The following is a 14280-nucleotide window of genomic DNA, read 5'->3' on the forward strand; positions in this document are numbered from 1 at the left end:
TCATTTTCAAAAAGAACCTCAGGCTATTTCGGGATTACTGGGAGCAAGGCGGAGGGGGGGCGGGGTTATAACTTGTACGAGACACCAGTCCATTGCAGGGTAGCCCCACACACAGAGTCACTCACCTGTTCACACACTAAGGGCTATTTAGTGTAATCACTTTACCTGAACTGCATGTTTTTAGACTGTGGGAGGAAACCAGAGCACCTGGAGGAAACCCACACAGAGAACATGCAAATTCTACATACGCTAAGTTGGGCCTCAAACTTATGCCCAAACAGCCAAGGTGCTGTGAGGCTAACCACTGCGCTGCCCCAGACATGTGACATTAAATTATTACCACCATCAAAAGTACTTCAATCCATAACAATGTTATATTAAAAATTTCTAGCTTAACATTTTATTGCCATTTATTAATCAGTAATTATTGTTGACTGCTTGCTAAGAACCACTTAACATCCAGAGGTTCTCTAAGATGCCCAGGGTCTGAACATTTACATTCATTCATTTAGCTGACAATTATTACAGTTACAATTATTTACCCATTTCTATAGCTGGTTTTTTTTTTTTTTTTTTTTTTTTAAACTGGAGAAATTTTAAGGTAAGTACCTTGCTCTACAGCCAGTAGTGGAGATCAAACCTGCATCCTTTGAATCCAAATACAGTAAGCATAACCACTACACTACCAGCTACTCCCTGGATGGAGAAAATGATTTAACTATTATTATTAATAGATATAGTGGGGGTGCGGTGGTGCAGTGGGTTGGACCGGGTCCCGCTCTCCAGTGAGTCTGGGGTTCGAGTCCCGCTTGGGGTGCCTTGTGACGGACTGGCGTCCCGTCCTGGGTGTGTCCCCTCCCCCCTCTGGCCTTACGCCCTGTGTTGCCGGGTAGGCTCTGGTTCCCCGCGACCCCGTATGGGACAAGCGGTTCTGAAAATGTGTGTGTATTAATAGATATTAGAATCTGCTGCAAAATCCTACCTTATCGCCTCACCGTGGCACAGTGGTGACAATGTCTGTTCAGCAGCTATGGTAGCGGGGCGTATGCCCTGGCAGGTCTAACCAAGCTACAAAGATAATAGAATAATATTTTTTCTGTGTAGTGGTTTAACAACATGGCAGATTTTTGGGTGGGGACAAAAATATTAATCTATGGAGATTTACACAGCCTTTCCTGAACGTTGAGGGGGGGCACGTCCCTCATTACACCTGTGCTTCGGTCGAACCTGCACCGAGTCTTTTAAACTAAATTCTCTCAACATCTCAAAGAATATAAAGACAGTAAAAGCATTGACTGAATTAAATAGTTTTTATTTTACACTCAAGTACAATATTATAAATTCTAAAATATGACCTCCTGTCCAGTCAGAAAAGAGAAAGCAGTGGTCAGTGGTGACAACAAATAAAGGGTTAAATGTGTGGCTAAAGCCTCGTCTCTAGTGTCTCGCCGAGTTCAGTTATTCTCTTCTGTGGATCCGCAGCATCAGACCAGTGACGTCACACCTAAAATGAGAAACAATGTCAATGTTCTTCAAACACGTTATCTGCTGCCCATTAAAAAAGTCTTTTGTGCTCTACATGCTGAAAAGACATTTCAAATCTCACTGTACATCATTCTATGGTTATACTTTTTTACATTTATTCATTTAGCTGATGCTACAATGATAAAGTTTAAATTATTACAGTTACAAGCTTACAATTCTTTACCTTTATACATTTTATCACTCAGGTGACGCATTTCTCCAAAGTGACTCCCAGTGTTAAGGTTACAATTATTTACCTATTGATACAGATGGGTAATTTCACTGAAGCAATTTATGGTAAGTACCTTGCTCAAGGGTACTACAGCTGCGGGTGGGAATCAAACCTGCGACCTCTGGATCCAAAGGCAGTAACTGTAACCATTGCACTACCAGCTGTTCCCAGCTATACCTTTTAAATATAACGTTTGTGTACTGCCTTTAGGATACAGTTCAAAATACAAAAAATCCATTGTGAAATTCCCATAATATGATGCACACAGAAAAATAATAATGAATCTGTGTATTTTTACTTGATTTTTAACGTTTTGTACCACAATCCTAATCATGCGAACAATGCGGATGTGTTGCCGCCACTTTTACCATGGGAATACTTGCACTGCTTGAGTGCCTCACTGAAGCCTTCGCACAACGTCAGGTCGCTCTGAGTAGTGGCGCAGTCCAGGAACTGCCGCACCTCGAAGCGACAGGGTCCCGGTGCGGACGGGTCTGCGAGGGGGGTCTCCTGTGGACAGGAACAGGCCAGCAAGTGAGGGCTTTACCCTAAAATCTCCGGTCCTCCGACTTCACCTGTATCACGGCAATCAGTTTAAAAGTGACGTCTCTGTGCAGACAAAACATGCTGGGGAAAAAAGGTTTACAGACAGTGCATTGTCTCAGTAAGAATCCAAAAATTATGTCTAAGAGTAACAGGAGTCCTGTGCCTCTGTGCTCAGCACTAAACAGGGTAAAAGCAACAGGACAGAGATTACCTGTATCTTCTTTCGTATTAACGGGAAGGTGGCTACAGCACAGCGAGATGTGCAGCGATCAGCACGCACTCACCTGCGCAGGGGCTGCGGGCTTCACGGGTTCCGGAGCACTGCCGCCCCCGCTGAAGGCTCCGGTGATGGCGCTACCCACCACGTGCCCCACGGCCGAGCCGACGGCCACTCCCGCCGCCGTGGTCGCCATCTGCGCCATGAGGCCCGGCTGCTTGGGCTCAGCAGGGCTGGGGGCCAAGGCAGCAGGGGGTGGGTGGGCTGGGGCAGGGGGGTGAGAGGCTGCTGGGTGGCTACAGCATGGACAGACACAGTTGGACAAGTGAGCAAACTAGAGCAGACCGATGAGATCCTCCAACACGTGAAGAGAGTAGGAGAGGAGATTAACAGAAATACACTGGCTCCTCGTCTTGCAAACATCTGAGTTACGAACTTTCAGAGATACGAACACCTGTTTATTTTAAAATGCATTTCCTTAACTCCTCCATTTTCCAAAGTTTCTGTCCCGACAACGTGCGCCGACCCGAGCGTTGATCAGCAGCAACAAGCGGCCATTGCAGGCGAGTTTGTGGAAAGACACTTTATTTTCAGTCATTTCAGTTAATTTTAATGTAACTTAAAGTTAATAAAAAGGCTTTTAATAGAACCTATCCCATAAACAATTCAAGAAACTTCTTCATATTAAGCATTTACTGTGTAGGTAATAAAGTTGAAAGTGGGCAGAAGGTGAGCAACATGGCACACAGCCTGCTAATGTGGTTAATCAGATTGTACAGGAGTCTGTGAGGCGTCTTTATTATCAGTAATGTATTTTATTGTTAATAAAGGATGACAAAAGTAAATGTTACACTGAGATGGAGCGGTGTCCTGTCCGATGTGCGCTCACGCCCTGTGCTTCTAGGATTGCTACCCCACACTGGAACAGTGGTCACTGACAATGGAACTATGGATGAAGGCTGTTACATTACATTTACACGTATTCATATAGCAGATGTTTTTCTCCAAAGCGACGTACATTTGGACCCAAAGGTTGCAGGTTTGAATCCCACCTCTACATGACGTACCCTTAAGCAAGGTACTTGAGTGAGCAGTGAGCTCTGTGACAAGGTACTTACCAGTTGCTCCAATAAAACTACCCAGCTGTAGAAATGGGTAAATAATTGAAGGTAAATTATCACTGTGAGTTGCTTTGGAGAAAAAAGCAAAATCAGACAAATTAATAAATGTAGGGGGCAAAACATACTGTTAGTCAGTAGGTTATTATTTATTCTAGCTTATTTATCTAAGGTTTGTGGATAAATAAATAGAGAGACAACTGTATAGTGAAGTTATTACCTATTACGACTCAGGTCAAAACTTCAGAGTTACGAATAAGTGCAGCGCATAGCAGACTTCCAGTCCTAACTGTGTTCGTAACTCGAGGAACCAGTGTTCGGACATCGTCTGGGCCAAATTCTGAGCTCTGCTCAAGCGCACCAGCAAATTAATACGCACGTCATTTGAACAAGAGATTAAACGACACTTGGCGCTACAGGCTCGCAACACCGCACGGCCACCCACAGCGCTCACAAGCGCCGCGCACTCTTCCAGGAATGACGTCACAATCCGTCCGCCGTCACTGCGGGTAGTGACCTTCCGCCAACTGCTCATAATTAAATCATGGAACGTACCAGAACGTGTCGAGAATAGTCACTGCTCAGAAGCCTGTTCGCGCGTGGCAGTACTGTGTTTTACAAGGCATGGAGACCGCGGTCTCTCTACACACCAGGCCCCTGGGGGGCACGCCACCTGGCTGGACAGAACTGGGTCCAAACATGCTCTGTCTGTGTGTGTGTGGAAAGTACGTTCTCGTTCTGGTGGAATACACTGTCTGTTACTCTACTGTACTGTACCTGGCCGGTGGTGCCGGGCGACTGCGACTCCCTCTGGCCATTTTCCACGGGCTGGAGGTTCGCTATGAATCCGTTCGGGAAGCTTCTCGCGAGCAGAACGAACTGGGTCCTCGCGCTGCGCGCGCGCACCGTCGTACTGTCCCAGCGCTGACAGCCCCCAGCGCACGAGCTCCCGGTGACCTTGTGCACGAGATACGCGTACTGCGCATGCGCCAGGAAACGGCGGTAATTTTTTTTTTTTTTTTTTTTTAACTTCGCAACTTCTCTTGTAGTTTTCAATTTTCCGCGTCGCCTAAATTCAGTAAAGGGTTTCAATAAAAATGAACATTTACTTTAAAAAATCAGTTATATGCGTTTGTCAGTTTCAAGGACCCCTCTTCTTTTCTAGACTGTTCGACGCGCGGCGTAAGACGATTGTCGAGGTGCCGTTAGGACAAGTTGACTGCAAATCCTTTGGCGCTAATCCACCGAAACGTTCTGCTAATGTCAGTTTTCGGTGAACACATTTATTAATTAGGGCCTGGCAGATAGACGATGAAAGTATGATATCTACTTTTTGAAATGTGGTGCCACAGAAGTATGGAGAAAATAACCGTGGACGGAACACGTTCCAAAATGAAGAACGAGTCACTTAGTTCGATATAAACCGTGCTTCTTATATGTCTCTTTGTATGTTGTCTACACATTGGCTACATTATTATTATTATTATTATTATTATTATTATTATTAAAATGTGTGTGTGTGTGTGTGTGTATTATTATTATTACTATTATTATTTTAAAATTTGTGCATTATTTTTAATATTTCTGAAGTGTATTTTTCTTTTATTTCGCTCTTGTTTCTTTTTTTTTACTATTTAATATTTTCTATTATTTAAACGAGTTCTTATTAATATTATGTTTAAAAGCGTGAGAATGGAGAAGTTAACGTGCACCGCTTACCTTTACCACTAGGTGGCGCTGGACCATTGCTGTTGTGTGAGAAGCGCGGTCGCACGTCACAGATTTTGCACCTTGTACACAAGCAGATGGGAGAAAGGGCGAAACTGTGGTGAAAACATTTTATTATGTTTTTGTAGCCTTAGTGAGAGACAGTGATTGCTGTTCTCGTCGACTTACCCCTTGTTCTCAGGCTCAGTTCTTGTGTTCATGAGGTTCTCGGTCGAGGTCTAAGTTCTACATCTGCCAAGTTCTCCGTGTCTTCACCCGCAGAAAATTGCCCAACTTCCCCAACATCACCGGCGTCCTTCGTGTTTCCACCTTTGTCAAGATCTCTTCGTCAAGTGCGATTCTTCCCATGTCTGCAAGTTCCCAGGTTCCAGCATTCACGGCCAGTCATCGAGTCACCGCAGCACCGTGTTCACGGTGAGCGCTGACTGCATTGTGTGCGTGAACATAAACTCCGCACTTGAGTTCACAACTATTCCCAGTATGGTCAGGAAAATCTGGAAGCGTAATGGATAGAGTTGCTGCCTTTGGACCCAAAGGTTGCAGGTTTGAATCTCACCTCTGGCTGCAATACCCTTGAGCAAAGTAGTTACTCTGATTTCCTCCAGTAGAATTACCCAGCTGTATGAAGGGGTAAATAATTATAACTAGATTCACATTGTAAGTTGCTTTGAAGAAGAGTGTCAGCTAAATGAGTAAATGTCATAAAATGGTAACATGTCAATCCATAAACTGCAAACCCTAAGTATGCTGTGCAAATAATTTTCTAAAAATGTTAGTAATTATAATTCTTAGAGGTGATGGTGGTGAACACCACTGTATTTCCCTAGGGAGAGCCTAACAAAGATGAGATATAGATACAATCAGCTAACATGATTAACCGTGTTTTTACTTTGCACAAGGGATTTCTAGATAGGTTCTGGTTCAGAATTCCCGGCAAAGAGGCTAATGCTGCGATTGACACATTGAAACAAGTACGCTTCTGTTTGAAATGTGCTTTTAGTCCTCCTGTGCCGACGATCTGGACACATTTTCTTGCACCATGTCATTCTCTCCCTAGCTGGATCTCCTCCCTTCACCTGCATTACCTACAGCGTCAAAGCTGTTACTGGGGATGCCCTGGAAAATACAGCTCCAGATACACTTCCTGTGCCTAAGGGGTATAAACAGAAAGAGAGAAGCAGCTTTTGTTTGGTGGGGGGTCACAACAGGACACCCTTTGTGTGCAGTGCAGTAAGATTTGTGAGACCAGGGAAGGGGAAATTTATGTGACACGCATGGAGGTGTGTGGGCCAGTGATTCAACAGACATTGTGTCTCATCCGATCTCCTGCTGCTGTGAGTATCTGTGATTCAATCTCCGCAGCATCAGTTGTTGAATGATTCGGTTCAGATGTTTCTGTAATTACCCAGCGTCTCTCTCAGATACATTCAGTTGTCCAAAGATGAAAAACAGTCATCAACAAGGAAGGAAGCAACTGTATGGGCTCAATCATAGCCAGTACAGTTTATATGCTGAGCATTAATGTCAGCATATTGTTCACTGTGTTCTTGAAGAAGGAGAAATCGGTTGGAGAAAGTAGGGGATCCTTCACATACCCACTGCACATGCACCTAACTTCTTCTTCTTCTTCTTCTTCTTAAAAACAATCACAGGATATTCTTGAATGGGTGTCTCAGAAACACAAGAGGTGCTAGGACTGTTTTCAAGGGTGAGAAAATCTCAGTGGAATCACAATTTTTGGTAAGACCAGAGAACTGTGTGGATGTTGGGTCTGATGTATAACTTGTGTTTCAGAACCACTCTTTCCTTCTACCAAGAGGAGCACTTTCTGAAAACTTGCGGTTAGGACTGGATGCTGTTCCACAATCATTCTGCACTCCAGTAGCAATTAAAAAAAACGTTTTTTTTTCTGATCACGGAATCACAGCACTAAAAAAAGTAGATCCCGGATATTACTCAAACAACCTTTGAGGCATCCAAGGTCGACATCGATGTGTTATTCATAATTTCTCATCATAAGTTTACAAAGGTGCTTGACTGACCTGTTTTGCTGTACAGGTTCGTGTTCATATGAGTAAATACACCGATTTCTGAACTTATGAACATAAATGGAAGTCTGTTCATAATTTGTTGTGTTCATAATTCAAAAGTCACATTTACCACTAAGTCACTATCAATTAAAGCTTAGTATTACAGACATTAGCCTAACCCTCATTTAATTTATGGGTTATTACATTATAGGTAATAATGTAATATAGTAATCATAAATTAAAAGTTTAAGCTTCAACTTTTGCGTTAAGTCCGTAGTATCTTTATTTACTTTGAGCTACACTCAAATTAATTTTAAATCACTGCATATAAAAAATACATAATCTCCACAAACCTCTTTAACCCAGTTGTTATCTGAATCCTCTTATGTTCCTCATTTCATTATTAATCCCCAACACTCCAGAATACTACACATGAGCTGTAAACACTGTGGCAGTGAGTTGAATCTGGACACTTCCACACTTCTTTTTTCAGCGTGTTTTACTGTAGGCTGTAGTGTGTTTTACCACAGACTAGCTATGTACCGATAGATTAGCAGAGGTGTAGGGTCACTGTGTTGGGTCACTATGTGGCGGAGGGTTTACAGCTACTCAGCCCCCAGCTCACATTAAAATTTGACAATGTTTGTGTCATCATTACAACAATGTTCACTTGTTTACCCCCCACAACTGCCCCACCCCCCACTTTGGCGGTGGTGTTGACCCTCTCCTGCTGTGAGTCACTCAAAGCTGGCTGAATCCTTGGCCTGGTGCCCAGGCTTGGCCCCTATGCCCACCCTCTGGCCCTTTCTTGTGGTCAGTCGCCCCGGAGTTTCCCCTCTGGGATGGGGCTCATGGGTTATTGTTTCTCCTTTCATGTTCCCCTCTGTGCGAGGCTTCTGGGATCTGCTTGATCTGTGTCTGCACTGTGTTCTGGGTCTGGTTTGCATTTAGGGCCTTGATTTGTGAAGGGGGCCACCAAGCAGCTCTGAAGGCAGAGCGCCGTGCGTCACCGTCACCCACATGAATTCGGCTCAAATGGGAGACAAAGGGAAGGAGATGATGTGGGAACCTGTTCCTTCCCTGTTAGGGAACTGCCCTCCTGGAGCGGACCCTCGCAGTACAGCTCCTTCTTCATAGGACCCCCATATTTACACTTCATTGTTGCTGAGTGTAACGTGTAGTTGTGCTTTTATTTAAGAACTGTCTTAACCTTTGTTCAGCTTTCCAACCATTATGGTCTGTTTTATACTGGATCAGAAGTCCGGAAGGGAAAATCTCTTTGCTTTTACTGGTCTGCTGCGTATAACTCAGTCATTTTATTTCCAGTTCTTTCTGGATTTTGCAGGCAATTCGTTACAGGCACTCCCTCGATTATGAATGAGTTTCATTCGTAAGTCTGTCTCTAAGTAGAATTTGTACGTAAATCGCTCAATCGTGGATTTCATCAGGGCAAAGCCTTTTATATCCTCCCTTATTTTCCCTTTGTCCTTTAAAATTGTCCCAATCGTTGAGCGACTGTAGCCTAATGCTTTTCCAATGTTTGTTGGCGTTTCACCTTTTTTCCAGTCGCTTTATTATTTCCGCTTTAGGTTCAGTCGTGATCATTTCCTTTTCTTTGATGCATCATAATCACTTGCATCACATTTACGCTTTGATGCCATGATTACGAGGGTAGAAGCAAAAAAATTTAAAACCAAATACAGTAAAACACACGAGACACTGTTAACAGGAACGTGGTCCAACTGAAAAGAATGAATCTGTGTCCTACCTCAGGATCACACACCCACAAGCTGACAAATCGCAATAGACGTGCAGTGTTTTGATGCTTGTTGCAAAGTAGCACCCGTTTGTTATTACGAATCATTGTATGTAACTCAAATTTTCAATATAATAGGCTTTACGGGGGGTAGTTCGTAACTATGGGTTGTATGTAAGTCGGACGTTCGTAATCCGGGCACTGCCTGTAATGTGAGCTTTAATGCTCCCGTTCCAGTTCTCCAGGTCTGACTCAGAAACTACTTTATTGCATGTTGTAAAGGCTAAAGTGTAATGTAATCTCCACTGTCACATCTGAGGCACCATAAAGCAAAAGCCGTCCTTGGTAATAAAAAGAATGGTTAAAATGGTTAAAAGATGCCTTACAGTGCCTTTCTAAATTATGAAGTTAGAGGAGCGAAGGTGTAAGAAGATCCAGGCAGCATGATGAAAGAGTTAATGCCCCGGAGTTTTGAGAAGTACATAATTACCGTGGACACGCAGCCGTTCCGCCCGAACCCTGAACACTGAACCCAAAACCATGGGCTGCATCCTGTGACGTTCATGATGTCAAGGTCTCACTTTTGAGGAATGGTCTTACTTCTTAAGAAAATAAAACTCTTTCGCAGTCATATATGATTAATGAAAAGTGCAAAAATAGAATGAAAAAAACATTGAAACACATTAAAAAGAATTGTTAAAATAATATTGCTGGTTTGTTACAGCAGGACCTATTGTTTTGCATGTTTACAGTTGAGCAATTTGCTTTTAATAACCATAACCAGTGAGCCAAGGCAGCGGGTCCTCGGGCCCCTCATTCATACTGTGCTTTTATTTGAAAAACTGAAACAGACATTTTTAAACCTTTTTTTAACCTTTTTAATTCATTTTTGTATCTGAAACACAGCTGAATGTTTTCTTTGGCACAGTATCGTGTTGTGCTGTGAAAGTAACAAAAAACTTCCCATCCAAGTTTTCTGTTGACCTTAATTTGAGCAATTTTGAAGTCTATTCACCAGCCCATGTGGCCCGATGACCCCTCAGACCAGAGGATGAGCCATATTCCCATATTCCCAGGTGGACTTTGCGGCGTGTGTGCGTACCATCGCACGGCCGCTCCGCTCCCCCAAGCGAACCTGACGAACGTGCGGTGGGCTCTAGCTCCTGGCACAGCTGCAGGACAGGCGAGAACTCATCCGTTGTGTCCATAGGGGCAGCCGTGTGTTTCACCGTCGTCATCCAAGTGGAACAGATTCTCCTCTTCCTCCTTTGTTTCGCTTTTTTTCGTTTGAACGACCCATTTCTGTAGCCACCATGTTTACGTCCTGCTCTGCGTACCCTTTCCACTTGAGGGAAAGTGTTGAATTTTTGGGCAAAAACGGTAGAACGGGACACCTCCTTTGACCTGAAATTTGTGGTGCGAGCACAGCACCTCCACAGCTTTCTCCCACCTCCCACCTCTCTTTTCTCCAAAGTGACATTCGGTGTTAAGCTGCTTACAGTGATTTACCATCTGTGTAGCTGGGTACATTTTAGGGGGCGACATAGTGGATCGAGTGGCTGTCTTTTGGCTTCGAGGTTGCAGGTTCAAAGCCCACATCTTCATGTAGCACCCTTAACTGAGGTACTTGGCCAAAATTACTGCAGTGAAAATTAGAGAAGAAAGGTGGGAGGGCTGGCAAGAGCTTAGCGAAAGGAACACTTTTATTTGCAGCGCGTACTGTGTAAGTTACGTGAAGAAAAACGTGTAACACGGACGCCGAAGAAGGCAGCTTGTCGAAACGAACCGTAATTCATTTAATCCCACAAACTTTTAATTTGGGTAAAATCACAAATGAATTAAAAGCAACTGCTTTATATTTTCGTATATACTTACAAAGCAAGGGAACCCGCTCGCTACAGTGAGTTCGGTCCAGAAAAGTCAGAGACTTTGCGCCTCTGCCGCCATCAAGGTGTGAAGATTGAGGGGAAGCCTGAACGACTTCAGACGAGCGAATCTGGAATTTGTCTCGAATTTGGCAGAAAGTGAATCGGCTTCATTGGAGGGGGGAGGGGGTCCTTGCATCTCGTCGTCCCGAGTGCGGCGCCGAGATGCCACCGGGCAGCATCGGGCAGCCTAACCTCCCGTGACTCTGAGCTGCGGTCGTCGGCCACGCCCGGGGCTGCTCAGCGCCGGCACGGCAAGCGTCGGCACCCCGGCTCGGCTGCGGAGAGCCGCAAACGACGGGGCCCCTCCCGGCAGGGGCGGCTCGACTCGCCGTGGGGAAAATCCCCACGGATTCCCCCAGCCCACACCCCCCCGCCCCACCCCCTCCACGCTCACAGGTGCGACTGCATCGGGAAGCCCTGCCAAATAGCGAGAGCGATGCTGGTGATCCCAGGTGGTGCAGCTGCAGCCCTCCAGAAAAACCACGGTAAAAGTGGGTCATCGCCCAGGTTGAGCATCTGTGTTTGACGTTCCCCTTCCATCTCTGGGGCAGCAGCTGGAGATCTGCTGGAGGCCTCCTTACCTCATCCCTTCCGTGTGGAAAATGCATCTCCCTGCAATTTGCACCTCGGTAGTCAGGAAACTGCTTCTCACCAGTTTTTGGGTCACCTGGAGATCTGAGACAACAATGCAGCTTTACCGTAGTACCAGCCCTCAGGGGAAAAGCTGAGCGAATACTTTTGTGGTTGTAGAACTGGCGTGGCTTCTACGCGGCTTCCACGTGCGTGTCACGGCTAAGCAGTGGGTGGCACGGCATATTTACAGAGAAAGGGCTTAAACTCCAACAAGTCCGAGGCCCGTCGTTCTCAAAAATAAGAGGATTTTGGAACAGGACCGCATTAAGAGGCCTTGTGCCCGCATAAGAAATACCTCGTTGTGACAGTCTTCATACTAATAAAAGACAAGATCAGTAAAGGATTCTGGATCCAGACAGAGTATCAGTCAGCACCTGAGGTCTGTATAATAATCCTTTGTTTATACGCCATCTTTTGCCTTTCACATCACTGCCTCTCTCTCTCTCTCTCTCTCTCTCTCGGTCGAGTAAAAACACCTTCCAGGGTCCTCACTGGTTGCTCAGTGATCGGAATCAGAATTCGATTTATTTGGCCAAGTATGCACACACACGTACAAGGAATTTGGCTTTTGTTCTCCATGGCTCATAGTGTAGAGTAGACAAAAACACAATATACATATAGGGGCAGCTGGTGGTATAGTGGTTAGAGCTACTACCTTTGGATCCACAGGTTCAATCCCTACCTCTGGCCTACTTACCCTGAATTGCTCCCCTGAAATTACCCTGCTATATAAATAGGTAAATAACATTGTAAGTCGCTTTGGGGAAATATGTCAAATAAATGTGAATATACATACAGGCATTCACTTGGGGGGGGGGGGGGAGAAAGTATTGCACAGACTAACAACAATCAGCTGTTCAACGGACCAAATGCTCCTATGATCACCTTTACAAAAGTGCAGCAATTAACCAGCTGCTACCATACTACCTGAAGGTTGTAGGTTTGAATCCCATCTCCAGCTATAGTACTCCTGAACAAGGTCCTTACCCAAAATTGCCTGGCTGAACAAATGAGTAAATCGGTGTAAGTAACTTAATGTCGTAAGCTGCATTGGTGAAAAGTGTCATCTAAATGAAAAAATGCAGTGTTTTTTATATATATATATACACACACACACACACACACACACACACACACTTTCTGAACCGCTTGTCCCATACAGGGTTGCGGGGAACCGGAGCCTAACCCGGTAACACAGGGCATAAGGCTGGAGGGGGAGGGGACACACCCAGGACGGGACGCCAGTCCGCCGCAAGGCACCCCAAGCAGGACTCGAACCCCAGACCCACCGGAGAGCAGGACCCGGTCCAACCCGCTGCGCCACCGCACCCCCTATATATATATATCCCCCTATATATATATCCACATCCATCCATCCATTGTCTACAACCTCTTGCCCCGAGCGGCGTTGCAGCGAGTCAGAGCCTAACCTGGCAACACAGAGTGCAAGGCTGGAGGGGGAGGGGACACACCCTGGACAAGACACCATTCCGCTGCAAGACACCCCAAGCAGGGCTAGAACCCCAGACCCACCACACAGTGGGCACCGACTGAACCCACCACGCCGCCCCCATACATACATATATGTATATAAATACACACACGCACACACCCATCCATGTATTGTGAGCATCTGGAGAAAACTGTTTCCCAAAAGTATAAATGTAATGTCAGCAGTTAAGACTGAACATGCTGAGCTTCAGCGAGTCTTTGAGGAAGTCCAGTGGTCGGCCGCTCAGCTTTGCTGCGGCTGCTGCGCTGGTGGCATCTCAGCGTAGGTAGGAGGACAGCTGGGGTGGAGTACCGTGGTAGCACCCCCCCCGTCTCGTCCCCCTCCAGTGATCAGGCCAAACTGATGGAGGGTGGTGAGGCTGTGGCTCTGACTCAAGCATGCTGGTAAGCAGTGTGGAAATTATACTGGAAGCAATGCGACCATGGTAACACATTCAGGCCGCTGTGGCGTGAAGTCACCCCCCGTCTCACAGGACATGTGTTTGTAACCCGTTTCGCTTCACGCCACAGCCGGAACACATTACTGTGTTTCATAGTCCGGGGCTACCTACCTATTGTTCCTCTTAGTTGTGGTGCAATGGTTTTATATTCACTATACTTGTAATGTTTCGAGTGGAAGGTTTATTACTATGCACCTAAATAATTTGTTTGATATAATTTAACAGAAGGTAAAAATAATGTGGAAATCTTAATGGACTGATCGAAACGGTTATGTTAGATCTAAGATGTTGATTAAGGTGTTGAACATGCATGCTTTTGTTACTGTATGTTCGCATTGTTCATAGGAAGGATTCAAAAGGCTGGCAGTGTGTGTGTGTGTGTGTGTGTGTGTGTGTTTCTGCACCGTGTCGCCGAGCAGCTCCTGTGCTGCAATTCCTCGCTCTCGCCACCGGATGGCGCTAAAGAAGAGCTTCTCACCAGAATGTCTTTCAACGGCATTGTTTTTCAGACGAATCAAAATTTCTGTAAGCTTTTTGTTATTCGTGTTCCGTTACAGATTTTGATTTAGAAAGAGATCGTATATTAAAAAAAAAAAAACTTTAATTTTTGCTTTAA

General features: G+C 45.2%; 1 protein-coding gene and 1 long non-coding RNA gene across 2 annotated transcripts; one reads left to right on the forward strand and one right to left on the reverse strand.

The window, feature by feature from the left end:
* Positions 1-1296: 1296 nt before the first annotated feature.
* Positions 1297-4612, reverse strand: chchd10 (coiled-coil-helix-coiled-coil-helix domain containing 10). The gene is made up of 4 exons (XM_029252594.1): positions 4415-4612; positions 2587-2815; positions 2125-2266; positions 1297-1504 (listed from the first exon to the last, which is right to left on the reverse strand). The coding sequence occupies exons 1-4, from the start codon at positions 4453-4455 to the stop codon at positions 1485-1487; spliced, it is 432 nt and encodes a 143-aa protein (XP_029108427.1). The 5' UTR covers positions 4456-4612; the 3' UTR covers positions 1297-1484.
* A 187-nt stretch (positions 4613-4799) lies between these two features.
* On the forward strand, positions 4800-6829 carry LOC114910765 (uncharacterized). The gene is made up of 4 exons (XR_003797776.1): positions 4800-4899; positions 5369-5465; positions 5627-5779; positions 6423-6829. It is a non-coding gene; the product is annotated as an uncharacterized LOC114910765 (long non-coding RNA).
* The last annotated feature ends 7451 nt before the right edge of the window (positions 6830-14280 follow it).

Source organism: Scleropages formosus, chromosome 6 (genome assembly GCF_900964775.1).
Source record: "Scleropages formosus chromosome 6, fSclFor1.1, whole genome shotgun sequence".
Classification (NCBI taxonomy): domain Eukaryota; kingdom Metazoa; phylum Chordata; class Actinopteri; order Osteoglossiformes; family Osteoglossidae; genus Scleropages; species Scleropages formosus.